The following is a 16,692-nucleotide window of genomic DNA, read 5'->3' on the forward strand; positions in this document are numbered from 1 at the left end:
GGAAGTGTTGGCTGGCCCCTGGGACCGGCAGACCTGTTTAATCTCCCATGATCCTTTCATGTATGCTCGCTACAGCTTGCTGTCTGCAAACTCACGGCAGAACATTGTTGCACGGGGCTTGAGGTCAAGGAGGAGAAAATGAAAAAGGCTGCTGGGGTGAATTCATGAAAACACAGTGATAAAATAGCAGGGCTCTTTCCTCTGCTACTTGGGGACATCTACTGTATCATAAGCCTCTTATTCTTGGATACAAGTAGGCACATGATGTGTGACGTAAATAAATAGTGGAAAAGCAGGGACCCTGAGGACCACACTTGACTTCTCGGCAGTTGCAATTAACCTGCAGCATTGAGCAGGAAGGCTACCCTCCAGTCCCGAGTCTCAGCCCCGCTCCGTCCCTTCTTTCCCTCCTCTCTGCCATTCCCATATACCATATCCTAAGGCTGACTCCAAACACAGTTTCACCTTTCCTCAGCAAATGTATCACTGCAGCAACAGCAAACACACAGAAGCTTGATGAACGGAAACTAAGGACACAATCACAGCTTTACAAGTTATGCACAGGAAAGTGGTTCTGAACAGGCTGGCAAGAGTCTCACACCCAGAGGGCTGAGCGTATCCGGGCAGGACTAGAGACCCTGGGGCATGACTCTCAGACCATCCTCCCTGGGAAGGAAGCTGCATTTGTAGCCAACTGTATTCCCCCTTCACTGATAACCAATTTCCTGAAAAGAGCCAGGGGCTCATAAATTTGTGACTAGTGCCAACCAATAAATAGTTGTTTTTGCTGAATCCCATTTGATTTTATTCTACCCTTGGCAGTATAGGCTAGAACGCCAGTAAGGAAAGCACTGAAAAATTTTTAATTAATTAATTAATTAATTAATTATTGAGACAGGGTCTTGCTCTGTCGCCCAGGCTGGAGTGACTACTCGATCTCAGCTCACTGCAACCACCATCTCCCAGGATCAGACAATTCTCACGCTTCAGCCCCCTGAGTAGCTGGGATTACAGGCGCTTGCCACCACATCCAGCTAATTTTTTTTTTCTTTTGTATTTTTTTCAGTAGAGATGAGGTTTCACCATGTTGGCCAGGCTGGTCTCAAACTCCTGGCCTCAAGTGATCCGCCCATCTTGGCCTCCCTAAGTGCTGGGATTACAGGCATAAGCCACCCTGTCTGACCTGGAAAAAGGATTTCATTAGGAAAAGGCACCTAGTGCTTGATAGGATTGCTTCTCAGTGATACAGAGAATAGCCTTGGTTATAGGTTTCCTCTAAGACAGGAAGAAACCGAAGCCTGGGGAAAATGGAAGGCTTGGGACAGCAATGTCAGATCAGAAGTTAAAGTCCAATGACAGCATCTTTACCCTTTGTGGTAGCTAACCTCCAGAGTGATCCACAACAGCTCCTGACTCCTGACATTCACCGGGAGGCTGTTCTCTCCCACAGTGAATAGGGATGACCTGTGTAACCAAGACAATACTGTAGAAATGATAGTGTTCAACTTCCATAGCTAGGGCATAAAAGATATCATTGGTCTTGCCTAGCACTGTCCTGGATCACTGGCTTTGAGGGAAACTGGCTGCCATGTCAGGAGGACACTCAAGCAGCACTGTGGTGAGGTCCGTGTAGTAGGGACCTGAGAGCTCCTGTCAACCACCAGCATTACCTTGCCAGCCAGGTGAGTGAGCCACCAGGAAGCACATCTTCTAGTCCAGTCAAGCCCAAGGCTGGTCACAGCTCCAGCCAGCATCTTGGCTGCAACTGAATTACAGACTCTGAGCTAGAACCACCCAGTTTAGCCAGCTTTCAAATTCCCAACCCACAGAAACTAAGTGAGATAGGAAATATTTAGTGTTGTTTTCTGTCCCTAGATTTGGGTGTAATGTATTATGCAGCCATAGATCACAGATATATACCCTTCCAGAGGCAGTCTCATGTCTGTTTCCATGGGAAACTGACTTTGTTACGGAGGGGAAGCCTTGCTAAAGTCTAAGAGCAATATCTTCTGCCTGGATATCTGGAGGTGAAAAGCTACCTTTCTTATTTATTTATTTATTTATTTTTGGGACAGAGTCTCACTCTGTCACCCAGGATGGAGTGCAGTGGCACAGTCACAGCTCGCTGCAGCCTCAAACTCCTGGCCTCAAGCGATCCTCCTGCCTCAGCTCCAGAGTAGCTAGGACTACCGGTGCACACCACCATGCCCAGATAATTTTTCAACTTGCTTGTAGAGACAGGGTCTCACTGTGTTGGGAAAGCAACTTTTCTGCTTCTTTTTTTGTACATTATCTTCAATCACTTCAAGGAAGGAAGCACACACATGTATATATATGTGCACACACACAGGCACACACTCAGCTTTCTTCTAAACCTGAAAAACCGCTCAAGCACTGGGAACCTGAACTCTTTTCCAGAAACAAGCCAATGCTGTAGAAGTTTTAAATACCATTTTTTCACGCTGTCTCTGAAGGGGCAGGCAGTCGCAGGGGGAAAAGGGGGAGGCTGATTACTGAGAATTGATGGATGTTTTTGTTCTCGCTTGCTAGTCGTAAAATTCTGAGCTGGGTGAGCACCAGCAGGAGAGGAAAGCCACAGCCACTAAGTCTGTGCCTTCCAACATTGATTTAAATATTTCAAGATGGAATTTTCCCCTTTTACTCTCCTGTCTCCAACCTATCTTTTCACCCTGAGTGTGGAAGAAAATCTTGAGTAAGACAAAAACACGGAGACTTTGTGAGCATTATAGCATGTCTGAATTAAGCTACAGGCAGTCCATATATTGTAAGAGAAATATTTCCTTGCAGTGTACATGCTCTACTGTGATGAACCTGGAAGACAAGAGGCCTCTGCTTAAGTGTAGATTAAGTAGCCATAGCTCCTTCCCATCCAGATGAGGGCCAGAAAGAAAAATGCTTAGAGCTTACAAGGCCTTGGAACATTCTCCTAGGCTGGAGTGGGCCCTAAGGATGGAGGTAAAGAGTAGAAAGCATTCAGGGGCTCAAGTGCCATGGCTCACTCCTGTAAACTCAGCACTTTAGGAGGCAAGGCAGGAGGATCGCTTGAGGCTACGAGTTTGAGACCAGCCTGGGCAACATAGCAAGATGCCATCTCCACCAAAAAACACAAAAAAATAGCAGGGTATGGTGGCTTGCACCTGTGGTCCCAGCCACTTGGAAGGCTGAAGTGGGAGGATCACTTGAGCCCAGGAGTTCAAGGCTACAGTGAGCTATGGTTGCATCATTATACTCCAGCCTGGGTGACGGGATGAGACCCTGTCTTTAAAATACACAAAAGACAAACACACAAAAAGGTATTCAGGACAACAGATGCAGAATGAGAGAACGAAGGAGAAAGACCCAGGGGAGAAGCAACTCGCCAAGGCCCATCACAGTAAACCTCCATGGGCCAAAAGATGGCCAGGTGGGAAACGATGTTCCTTCATCTTCTGAACTCTGGGGTCATTTCCTGTTTCCACCAGGGGACTCCGCCTATCTGTCCCTGCAAGTGTCAAGTCATAACTGAAGGTTCCATGAGCACTGCAATATTCTCCTTGCATGGTGAGTCGGGTCCTAGAGATCTTCCGGATCCTAACATCAGTTCAGGGAGATGGCGTTTTCCTATCGGCAGCGGGGAGTTCAAGAGCCCCTGTCTCACTCTCCCCTGACCCTGGATGTCCTCTCGGACCATGTCCCATCTCTCTGCTCATCCTCATTTATGCGCTTTCCCTCGGTGAGCTCACCCTTGCCTACAATTTTACCCACCAGCTCTCATGAATCTCAATCTGGTGTCCCAGCCCCAGCTGATTTCAGCTGTGCATAGACTTCCTTTGCTTGGCCGTTTGACCCTCACCTTCCACTCAGCACGTTCAATTGAGGATTCAACCCTACAAGACTTCTCTGTTGCTCCATGATCTGACCCCTGCCAATAACAGCAAGTTGGGAACTTTGGAGTCAGCCTCACCTCTTCCCTTTCTACAGGCCCTAAATCCATTCTGCCAGTGGGTCCTGAGGTCTTGCCCTTCAAATGGTATCTTAGTCATGGTCGATGACTTCCCCATGCCCACCCCTTTTCAAACTCTCATCACAGCAGGCCTGGAATGCCCTCTTTTCTTTCTTTGCATTTAATTCCACCCATATTTCAAGGTTCAAAGCAAGTGTCACATTCCCCAAATTCTTTTCTGACCCTTCAAGACCTTTCCTCCTTTTTTGCCCTTCCATTCATCTATTGAAACAAATAGTTATTGACGGCTTGCTGTGTACAGCATGTACCGAGTGAGCTACAATTCTGAAGCCCTGTGCTTCAAGGAGTTACAATCTAGTGACCATCACACTAATGAATCACTTGTTTGTTTTCCCTCTCTTAATTGTGTTTCCCTAGCCAAATTATTATTTTTGTTTGTTTGAGACAGGGTCTTGCTCTGTTGCCCAGGCTAGAGTGCAGTGGTGTGATCATAGCTTACTGTAGCTTTGAACTCCTGGGCTCAAGCGATCTTCCTGCCTCAGCCTCAAGACTAGATGGGACTACAGGCATGCATCATCACATATGGCTAATTTTTAAAATTGTTTGTAGAGGCAGGATCTTGCTATGTTGCCCAGCCTGGTCTTGAACTCCTGGCCTCAAGCGATCCTCCTGCCTCAGCCTCCCAAAGTGCTGGAACTACAGGCATGAGCCACCAAATTCAGCTTCCCCGTCAAATTCTTAAATAGCTAGGTCTGAGTCTCAAATGCCTTTTGTAAAACCCACAAAGACTGATAGATTATAGCATACATAAGTTCTTACTAAATACTTGTTGGTTCTGTGCAATATGGGTACCTGAATAAGACTAGAAAGACATGCCAACTGCAACCCTTATCTAGGTTAGAGAAATCTCTCAGTGAAGGGATAAAACAGTATCAAGAAATTTTCAAAAAACCATGCTGTGTCTGAATGGCGTTTTATGTGTCTAACCAGTAGTTTAATTTAATTTGACAGACAACTTACTTGATTCAAATTTTTTAAAATAATGATTGATAACCCACTCCCTAAATTTTATAATCATAAAATAATTGTCACATTTTAAGAGTAGAGAAGTATTATAACAATGATTTCATTATACTTTAATAATTAGAATGTTAGATGTTTGGAATTTCCTAAGAGATTTTACAAGGTAGAAATAGGAGCTAACTGAGAAGCACTGAATATACATTCTTAGACAAAACCATGCTCTCTCATTAAGTACAAGGATATTGATGGGATCCAAATGTACCAGGCAACCATGCCATTCTCTCAGCAAAGATATCCCGGAACTGGGGTCAAAGACAGAACCGGTTCACATAATATCCGTGTGCCCCTTTGCAGTGTCCCCAGGAAAAAGACTTTTGTGAATGAGCAGTAGAATAACTTCACTTTTCCCAAATGCAAAAAAAAAAAAAAAAAGATAAAATAAAAAAAAAAAAAAAAAAAAAAAATCCTATGAGAAAAAAATGGGAAGATATTTCACTCCTCCAAACCCTAAAAAAGTAATAGTTTTGATTCTTCGTTCGGGAACATATGTCGCTCAGCCCAGAAGAGATCTTCACGTGCCAAACAGAAGCTCAAGAATTCAGAGGCAAAAGTTGCTCTCAGACATGTTTACTGTCAAACTCAGTCTTGAAAAAAAAAAAAAAAAAGAAAATTCTTACTCACCTGCCAGAATATGCTGTCTATCGTGTTTCCAAGAAAACCATCGCGACCTTCTGAAGACACCAGCTTGGGGCCAAGGATGGTCATGAATTCATCAAAATCCACCTGGCCATCCCCTGCAAGGAGAAGATGTAAATATGAGTTGCAAACAAGCTGAACTTGACCTACTGTACCCGAGGCAACAAACACCTCTATGCTTTTCTTCTGGGCATGACCTCAGTCAGTGAAGAAGAGCTAGTAACCTTACTTAAAACTGTTCAATGTTCTTCAGTGACTGAAAGTACCATAAGAAATTGGCAATTATTAGTACCTCCACGTATTCCTAAACATTTGACGGTATTTCTAGCCAAATGTCCAACCATCACCTCCCACTTAACATGGCTATACCTCACCCCTACTTCTCCTTTTACTCCAAATTGCCCAGTTGGACATGATGGAAGTGGTAGCTTCACCCTATCTCTTCCACCATCCTTGTCACCCACATATACATTTAGTCATCAAGGCTTCTTGATTCCACCTCTTAAGTATCTGTGGCTGCTGTATCTTCCTCATTACTCAATGGCTAATTCTCTTTTCAACAACAAAGGTGAGAAAATCCTTCCAAGAATTAATGTCCCCAGTTACAATTCTGTTATGAGCAGCATGGCTTTTACACTCTTACCTTCACAGCCTCTTCTATGCAGTTCTCAGTTTAATTCCCCCAAACCAAATCTGATCATGCTTTGTACATTTGAACAGCTTTTTTTTTTTTTTTTTTTTTTTGATGGTGTCTTGCTCTGTTGTCCAGGCTGGAGTGCAGTGGTGCAATCTCGGCTCACTGCAACCTCCACCTTCCAGGTTCAAGCGATTCTCATGCCTCAGCCTCCTGAGTAGCTGCGATTACAGGAGCGAGCCACCAAGCCCGGCTAATTTTTGTATATTTAGTAGAAGATGGGGTTTCACCATGTTGCCCAGACTGGCCTCTAACTCCTGACCTCAAGTGATCCTCCTGCCTTGGCCTCCCAAAGTGCTGAGATTACAGGCCTGAGCCACTGCACCGGCCTGAACAACACCTTTGATTGAAAATAGGGATACCACTTCAGCATAGCATTCAAGCTTCACTATCTCTTTTGCATCCATTTGTCCCCAACCTTTGCATAAGATGCAAGTTCCTTCACACCTCTGCGTGCATGTGTATGCTGGTCCCTCTGTCTGAGATGCCTTCCCTCACTTGCCTATCTGGTGAATATCTCTTTCTCTAAGACAGAGCTGAAATGTCATGTTCTCTTTTTGTTTTATTCCTGATCTCATTAGGCAGAACTGGTTGAACTTTTTTTCTCTCTCTCCTACTAACTCCACGTGTACCTACTATAGACTTTAAAACCATGTAACCCGGCCAGGCGCGGTGGCTCATGCCTGTAATCCTAGCACTTTGGAAGGCCAAGGTGGGTGGATCACCTGAGGTCAGGAGTTCGAGACCAGCCTGACCAACATGGTGAAATCCTGTCTCTACTAAAAGTACAAAATTAGCTGGGTGTGGTGGCCCACAATTGTAATCCCAGCTACTTGGGAGGCTGAGGCAGGAGAATTGCTTGAATCTGGGAGGCGGAGGTTGAGTGAGCCAAGATCGCATCACTGCACTCCAGCCTGGGCAACAAGAGTGAGACTCCATCTCAAAAAATAATAATAATAAAACAATACAATAAAAGAAAATCTTATATCCCAGTCACTGATTTGCATGCCTATCTCACAAGCGAAAGATTGTGAGTTCTGCAAGGTCAAGGACTTGGTCTGAAACATCTTTGTATATGGAACACCAAAGCAGGCCTTCAGTATGTACTTGTACAATGAATGAATGATGTCTCTTGCTTGCTCTTTCTTTGTTCAATTCAGCATCTGTTGGATCTTTCACGCTAGAGCTGACAGTAACCAGAGGGTGGACTTGAGCCAACTCAACAGACAAAAGCGAACCTGCAAGGCATTATTGGATCCTCCAGGAGTCATCAGTGTAGCATTCTGCACCCTTAGAACTGCTCAAAAGGGCAACTCCATCAAAAGTTCACCACATCCCTATCTTGGCTGCAGCCAGCACAGACAGCCAGGTGTCTGCACACAAGAGTTTGCCCAAATGCCCACACATAAATCAATGCCCTCTCAGAGTGCATTCACCTTCAAAGAATATTCATTCAAAACCTATTTCACAATGCCAAGCAGATGTGAGCATCAAGATGCCAATAATTCAGAACAGATTGTCCAGGAACAGATCCCAGCAGAGGTCAAACTTCCTAAAGGATTAGGGAGGCGTGGCAAGTCAATGGGAAAGGGAGGATTTAACCACCAAGTGAAGAGGGGCCCTCAGTGGCCTCTGGAGAAGAAATCGATTTACCTCATCATTCAACAAGATACATCTAAAATTTCACTCCTGCTGATAATCATAAGAAAGCGAATTCAAGCAACGAGTTACCATCTTGCCTTCAAAATTATCAAATACTTCCAAAAGCACACTAGTCGATGCTGCCAGAAATACAGAGATTGCCTCTATGATGCATTCCTGGTATACTTGTCCCAGGTATAGACAGGAAGTACCAATCAAGATCCTGTAAAGTGCTGTTTCCTTTGGATCTAACAACTCCCCTAAAAAAATAGAGGGGGGCCGGGTGAGGTGGCTCACGCCTGTAATCTCAGCACTTTGGGAGGCCGACGCGGGTGGATCATAAGGCCAGGAGTTCAAGACCAGCCTGGCCAACATGGTGAAACGCTGTCTCTACTAAAAATACAAAAATTAGCTGGGCCTAGTGGCAGACGACTGTAATCCCAGCTATTTGGGAGGCTGAGGCAAGAGAATCGCTGAACCCGGGAGGCAGAAGTTACAGTGAGCTGAGATAAGACGACTGCACTCCCACCTGGGCGACAGAGCAAGACTCCGTCTGGGGAAAAAAAAAATAGAGAGGGGGGTCTTGCTATGTTGCCCAAGCTGGTCTTGATCTCCTGGGTTCAAGTGATCCTCCTTCCTCAGCCTCCCAAAGTGCTGGGATTACAGGCATCAGCCACCATACCTGACCGCAATAACTTCATTTTTAAAGAAAAAACAAAACAACATTATCTCGAATATAGAACAAGATATTTGCCTACAGATAGATACTCAACCAGTATTTGTAAAAGTGAAAAGTAGAAAGCTAGAGGGAAAGGAGAATGGCCTAGTCTGCTAGAATTTGACACCTCTGAAAGCTAACTCCATGTGGCTCCACGTCTTGGATAGACATGCTTGTTACACACGTGCAGGAACTCTGCCCAGCCCAAATCACCTCCCCTGGTCGTAGGTGGGGCTGGATGACCAGTCTCAGACTAAACTATGCATTCTCAAGAGAGACAGTATCACCAACAATGGGGTTAAAATGGATTCTTAGGGAACAAAATAACATTAGTCAATGTTAGATATGACAAAGGCTTGTGGCTCTCCTAGGGCACAGTACATAATACACAGTGTATCTGTACAAAATTTCAAGGGGGTGGGACAACTGGAAAAATGCCTATCTGAAAAGGCTCTTGGGTGGTGTTTATTTAAAGAAAGAAGAGGAAGGTTAAGAAGCACTGGACTCGCAGATGCCCCAAGTACTGTGATTCTTTTTCCTAGGTACCCCCTCTGGAATGTTGGTCTATCAGCAGTGGGCGTCATCCCACTATCTGCACCCACAGTGAGGTCTAACTGTTCATACAGGCTTAGAAGCTCAAGGACATGGATCTAAATTTTTGCAAAGACGTCATGAGGGCCGGATGCGGTGGCTCATGCCTGTAATCCCAGCACTTTGGGAAGTCGAGGAGGGCAGATCACTTAAGGCCAGGAGTTTGAGACCAGCTTGGGCAACATGGTAAACCCCATCTCTACTAAAAATACAAAAATTAGCCGGGTGTGGTGGTGGGCACCTGTAGTCCCAGCTACATGGGACACAGAGGCAGAAGAATCACTTGAGCCTGGGAGGCGGGGGTTGCATTGAGCCAAGATGGCACCACTGCACTCCAGCCTGGGTGACAGAGTGAGAGCCTGTCTCAAAACAAAACAAAAAACAACAACAAAAAACAAACAAAAAAAGCACATGAGACCTGATCTAAGATATATCCGCCAGGCTACTTAAACTCCTGACCATGATATAACGGGCACCATTCTCTCCCACTTGGGAACCTCATAGTTTACAGGATGTGGCAAAACCCATGCTTGCCAGCACCAGGAGAATGAGGCCATCTTTGAACACTGCACCTTCAAGGTAGGAGGAGGAGGGAGACCACCCACCTCTCTGAAACCTCGCCTCAGGGTGCAGGGAGTGCAGCAGTTTGGAACTGGTGCATTTCACAGGTCCACATGGAGCTCTGGACCAAATCATCACAGCACCAGGCAGTGCTTGCAGATGGTGCACTTGGCTGGGAACTGCAGACCAAAAGCTGACAAGCAGAAACGATGCTTCTGAAACACATCCTGGTCCTGGCAAAGGGAGCAGCTCATTTGCTATTCCAAATTGTTGGCCAGAGAAGAAGCGACGGGGAAGGGCACTCAGGATCCTACGGGCAGGGCCAACTATGGCGTGGAGTACACGTGACTTGGCAGAAGAGGTTCAGATCATGGAAGTATTTGCTTCCAGTAATTTAGGAGAGGACATTTGGAATCCCAGATTGGTCGATAACGTGTTTTTTGCTTGTGATACTGTGATTTATAATAAGAAATGCATATTGGCCAGTCACAGTGGCTCATGCCTGTAATCCCGACACTTTGGGAGGCCAAGACGGGTGGGTCACTTGAGGTCAGGAGTTTGAGACCAGCCTGGTTAACATGGTGAAACCCCGTGTCTACTAAAAATACAAAAATTAGCTGGGTGTGGTGGTGCACATCTGTCATCCCAGCTACTCAGGTGGCTGAGGCAGGAGAATCGCTTGAGTCTGGGAGGTGGAGGTTGCAGGGAGCTGAGGTCATGCCACTGGCCTCCAGCCCGGGTGAAAGAGCAACACTTCATCTCAAATACATACATACAGATAGACAGACAGATAATAGATATAGATACAGAAATCTTTGTCTCTGTTTCCTGGTACACAGTTCATAAAACACTTATAATTCCATAAGTGATAGGGGTTCGAGGAGCATCTTTTGTTCTAATATTTGGTCTTTGACTCCAGTTCCTGGCCAGAACTCCTAAATGCTTTGGAACTTCCTGGGTGACAGGAATGTATTTTGTTCTAATGAAGCACTTCTTGGTGGGCTTCCAGTGGGAGATGATCACCAGAAACACCAAGCCAGGATTAGAACCTTGGAAATTTGAGCCCCATCTCCCCAACCTCCAGAGAGGAAAGATGAGCTGAAGATTGGGTTAATAATCAATCATGCCTACATGATGACATCTCCATAAAGGTCCCTAATGTATGAGGTTCAGAGAGTTTTCAGGTTGGTGAACACACAGAGATGCTGGGAGGATGGTGCTCCCAGAGAGGGCATGGAAGCTGCATGTACCACTCCTATTACCTTACGCCTCTCTGGCTTTCTCTGAGTTGTATTCTTTTCTAATAAATGGGTAATAATAAGTAAAGTGCTTTCCTGAATTCTGTGAACTGCTCTAGTAAATGAATGAACTCAAAGAGGAAACCTGTGATTTGTGGTCAGAAGCACAGGTGGCCACATGAACTTTGAAATGGTGTCCTAAGTGGGAGCAATCTTGTGGGACTGAGCCTGCAAATGGCAATTGTCTAAACAGGTGCTCCTCAAATAAGGCTAACTCCAGGTAGATAGCAACAGATAGTAACAGAATTCAATTTAATTGTAGGACATCCAGTCTAGTGTTTGCAGATAACTGGGGAATTGCTTGGTGAGAGAGAAAAACCCACACATTGGTCTATTTGGTCTTAAGCGTGAGAGTATCGGGAAAACAGTCTTCTTTTCTTATACAATCTCTTTGTTACTCAATGAGGAAAGGGGGGTTTCTCCAGGCCCATGGTTGGAGGAGTAATCAGGGTAGGTCTCCCATATCTCTAGCTGTCTTCTGATATTTCTCAGCTCTGGTTCCTAAGTATGTAAGAACACAACACATTTTCTGCAGACCTTCAGTAAATGAAGACTCTTCCTTCTAATCTACAATTCTGTGCCAACCTTACTGGTAAACATGAAGGTTCTATTCCGATTTAGACTATGGAAATGACCTCTTTAGCAGATTTTAATTTAACAGACAAACAGGGCTGGGAATATGCCCCAAAAGTTATCAGCATTGTACTCAGAAGTCTGATCCGTATGCCCCCACACCCTCAGTCTCAGGGGAATGGAGACAAATAGAATCTCAGAGGTAGGTTTTACACTAAGTCCCTAAAAACCATTCCTAAGCTGCCAGACTGAAGCAAGGTCCAGGAAACCTGATAATCATAATACTATCTAACATTTACTGGGCACACACAATGCGGTGGACATGGTTTTTAAAAATACCCACATATTATTATTATTATTTCTTTTTTAGAGACAGGGTCTTGCTTTGTCACCTAGGCTGGAGTGCAGTGGTGCCATCATAGCTCACTGCAGCCCCAAACTCCTGGGCTCAAGCGATCCTCCTGCCTCAGCTTCTGGAGTACCTGGAACTACAGGAGCGTGCCAACACTCTTGGCCAATGTTTTAAAATTTTTTCAGAGACGAGGTCTTGCTATGTTGCCCAGGCTGGCCTCAAGCAATCTACCTGCCACAGCCTCCCAAAGTGCTGGGACCTATGCTAACTCATTTACATCTTCCTGCTGCCCATTTGAAAAATGAGAAAACTGAGGCTCAAAGAGGTTCAGTAGCTTGCAGAAACTTATGCAGGGAGTAGAGCCGAGATTCCAGCCCCAGCAGTCTGCCTGTGCTTTTTATGGCCTTTCAAACAGTCACTCATTGACATGGTCTGTCTGGATCACTGTCTCCTGATCCCGGCTTTTCTTACCAAGGGAGTGCTATGGCACCAGGTACACAGAGTCAAACTGAACTCTAAATGGCTCCCTGTAGTCTAGCTCTTGCATCTCAGGTCAGCCACCAGAGGCCATTCTTCATCATTTCAGAGAGTGATGATAAATAATAGGAACCACTTATTTAATACTTGCTATGTGCCAGGCACTGAGCTCAGGGCTTTACATGTATTACCTTGTTTAATTCCATGCCAACACTATAAATAGGTTCTCCCCTTCCACATTTTATCAATGAGAAAACTTAGAAAAGAAGAGGTTAAAAATAACTATATCAAAGCCATGCAGCTACCATGAGGCAGAGTGGGGGCTCAGCTCAGAACCATAATTGCTTTGTTTTTTGTTTTTCTAAAGATAGGATCTCACTCTCTCACCCAGAAGTGCAGTGGTGCAGTCATAACTCTCTGCAACTTTGAACTCCTGGGTTCGAGTGATCCTCCCACCTCAGGCTCATGAGTAGCTAGGACCACCACTATTTGCCACCACGCCTGGCTAATTTTTTTTTTTTTTGAAACAGACTCTCACTCTGTCATCCAGGCTGGAGTGCAATGGCACGATCTCAGCTGGCCACAACCTCTGCCTTCCGGGTTCAAGCGATTCTCCTGCCTCAGCCTCCCAAGTAGCTGGGATTACAGGCACCCGCCACCATGCCCCGCTCATTTTTGTATTTTTAGTAGAGATGGGGTTTCACCATGTTGGCCAGGCTGGTCTCAAACTCCTGACCTCAGGTGATCCGCCTGCCTCGGCCTCCCAAAGTGCTGGGATTACAAGCGTGAGCCACTGCACCCAGCTCCTGACTAATTTTTAAATTTTTTGTAGAGACAGGGTCTCACTATGTTGCACAGGCTAGACTTGAACTCCTGGCCTCAAGTGATCCTCCCACCTCAGCTTCCCAAAGCACTGGGATTACAAGTGTGATCCACTGCACCCGACCAGAACCCTGGTATTAACATTAGTACTGCCTTCCCTTGACATCAGAGACCCCAGTTCTTGGTCCTGGCATAGGATCACAGGACCTCAAGCTCTTTTCAAAGCTTTAGAGTTATAGTGTGTTTTCCTATCTGGGGGTTTAGGAAGGAAGTTAGTGGGAAATTGGGAGAGATGGCTATCGAGGGCTTTAATGCAAATGGCAATTGTCTAAACAGATGCTCCTCAAATCTCTCTGACTGCAGTCAGGATCTTAGTAATTCTTTATGGGTGCTCCATTGTCAGGGAGGGGATTCAGGTTTTTCACATAGAACCCTGCACACGTCTGAAACCTCCTCCACCAGAAAAGAACTGGTCTGATGAACAAAACCTGTCCAGGCCCTGCAGGGTCCCATCAAACTGCCATTACAGAATCACATAACCCCAAAAGACAAAGGTGACCCTCTTCCCAGATCTGCAACCTTTCATGGAATTCAGGAGGTGCTAAATGCAAAAACTTTGATTAACTTATTTTATGACTCTTGAATGAGCAAGTAGCTGCAGAAAGAAAGAATGTAATTCACTCCGACCAGGCCTCATTTTCCCTTCTCCAGCTTCCAAATATCATGATCCACTTAGCAAGAAGCACAGAAAGCTAACCTGCCAAGGACTGCGTCTCGTGGTTTCCCACTGCTATGTGAGTCAAAGTAATGAACTTGAACTAGGGCAGGAAGCTGCAGGAGTGCCAGGACTGTACAACATTCATTAAGACCAACCAGGCGAAATTCTCACAAGGAGGTAAAATAATCCTAAAAAAAAAAAATCACTGCAAAATAAAAGGGAAGAGAGGAATATACAGGAAAAATGGGTGGGCTTCAAAGGGTAACAAGGAGACAAGAAAAAATGTCTATCTGAGACTCCATTCAAATTAGTTGACTAAATCCCCAAAGCATAAGGCACACCTTAGCTTCCAGGGGCTTGCAATCCATTACCCAAGGCAGAATCAAGGGAGTGCTGTAATTGACCTCAAAGCATTGTGCTAAGGCGGGACAAAGGCAGGAACGCGGGGTCCAGAGAGGTCGTTCTCCACGGTTTTGCAGTGAGCCTTTAAAAGACGGAAGGATTCTAATGAACTGCAAAGGGAGATGAGCTGAGTGGCCCAAGCAATGGTGAGGATGCTAAGAAGGAGGGAAGGTGACCGACCACCCTTCAAGCTGGATAGAGGATCCCCATAGGAAGACAGCAGGACCAGCTGGGCCCAGAAGATCAAGGCAGGCTGATGGGCTCATCTTCGATGCAGAGTCAGTAGAACCTGCCCAGGCTTGGGTATCAAAGCGCCAGACCTTTGCTCACCGAAGATCAATCTGGGGACAGTGTGAAGGTTGGCCTGGATGGGGCAGAGCTGACTGGGGAAGGGGTCTTAGTTAAGACAATAGGGAAGGCAGCCAGTGTGGAGGATGGGGACTGGAGAAGACTGGATACAAGAAAAGGGCATTTCAGATGGAACTGACAAGACATGGCAACTGACTGGAAGGGTAGGAAGAGTAGGAGGCAAGAGTGACACTGAGGTGTCTGGTTTGCGACACCGAAGGGACCATGAAACTAATTAGGAAGAATAAAGATGTCAGGAGGACATACTGGGGAAATGCTGGTTTTGAGGTGCAGGCAGGATGGTGTCAGGGAGTGCCTGAGAGCTAAAAAATGTGGATTTAAAAGTCTCCAGGATGTGCCCGGGAACAGTGGCTCACGCCTGTAATCTCAACACTTTGGGAGGCCAATCAGACAGATCACTTGAGGCTAGGAGTTGGAGGTCAGCCTGGTCAAGACAGCAAACCCCATCTCTACTAAAACACAAAAATTAGCCAGGAATGGTGGTGCATGCCGGTAATTCCAGCTACTCACAAGGCTAAGGCATGAGAATCGCTTGAACCTGGGAGGCGGAGATTGTGGTGAGCTGTGATCATGCCACTGCACTGCAGCCTGGACAACAGAATGACAGAGTGAGACTCTGTCTCAAAAAAAAAAAAAAAAAGTCTCCAGGATCTATGGGAAGATCTCTAAGATCTTCAAGATAGCTTCTGAAGTTGAAGAAGCAAGGTATAGAACTGTATTTTAGTATGCTACAATTTGGTTAAAAAAAAAAAAACAAAAAAAAACCGGGAGGTCAGCTGGGCACGGTGGCTTAGGGCTGTAATCCCAGCACTTTGGGAGGCTGAGGTGGGTGGATCACTTGAGGTCAGGAGTTCAAGACCAGCCTGGTTAACATGGTGAAACCCCGTGTCTACTAAAAATACAAAAATTAGCTGGGTGTGGTGGTGCACATCTGTCATCCCAGCTACTCAGGTGGCTGAGGCAGGAGAATCGCTTGAGTCTGGGAGGTGGAGGTTGCAGGGAGCTGAGGTCATGCCACTGGCCTCCAGCCCGGGTGAAAGAGCAACACTTCATCTCAAATACATACATACAGATAGACAGACAGATAATAGATATAGATACAGAAATCTTTGTCTCTGTTTCCTGGTACACAGTTCATAAAACACTTATAATTCCATAAGTGATAGGGGTTCGAGGAGCATCTTTTGTTCTAATATTTGGTCTTTGACTCCAGTTCCTGGCCAGAACTCCTAAATGCTTTGGAACTTCCTGGGTGACAGGAATGTATTTTGTTCTAATGAAGCACTTCTTGGTGGGCTTCCAGTGGGAGATGATCACCAGAAACACCAAGCCAGGATTAGAACCTTGGAAATTTGAGCCCCATCTCCCCAACCTCCAGAGAGGAAAGATGAGCTGAAGATTGGGTTAATAATCAATCATGCCTACATGATGACATCTCCATAAAGGTCCCTAATGTATGAGGTTCAGAGAGTTTTCAGGTTGGTGAACACACAGAGATGCTGGGAGGATGGTGCTCCCAGAGAGGGCATGGAAGCTGCATGTACCACTCCTATTACCTTACGCCTCTCTGGCTTTCTCTGAGTTGTATTCTTTTCTAATAAATGGGTAATAATAAGTAAAGTGCTTTCCTGAATTCTGTGAACTGCTCTAGTAAATGAATGAACTCAAAGAGGAAACCTGTGATTTGTGGTCAGAAGCACAGGTGGCCACATGAACTTTGAAATGGTGTCCTAAGTGGGAGCAATCTTGTGGGACTGAGCCTGCAAATGGCAATTGTCTAAACAGGTGCTCCT

General features: G+C 45.6%; 1 protein-coding gene across 3 annotated transcripts in view; it reads right to left on the bottom strand.

The window, feature by feature from the left end:
* CALN1 (calneuron 1) overlaps positions 1–16,692 on the bottom strand; it is a 683,678-nt gene that overhangs the window by 261,108 nt on the left and 405,878 nt on the right. For all 3 annotated transcript variants that reach the window (XM_011932152.1, XM_011932139.1, XM_011932146.1), the window contains one exon: positions 5,669–5,781. In XM_011932152.1, coding sequence (XP_011787542.1) covers positions 5,669–5,781 — 113 coding nt within the window. The remainder of the gene's footprint in view (positions 1–5,668; positions 5,782–16,692) is intronic.

This window comes from Colobus angolensis, unplaced genomic scaffold (genome assembly GCF_000951035.1).
Source record: "Colobus angolensis palliatus isolate OR3802 unplaced genomic scaffold, Cang.pa_1.0 Scaffold122, whole genome shotgun sequence".
Taxonomy (NCBI): Eukaryota; Metazoa; Chordata; class Mammalia; order Primates; family Cercopithecidae; genus Colobus; species Colobus angolensis.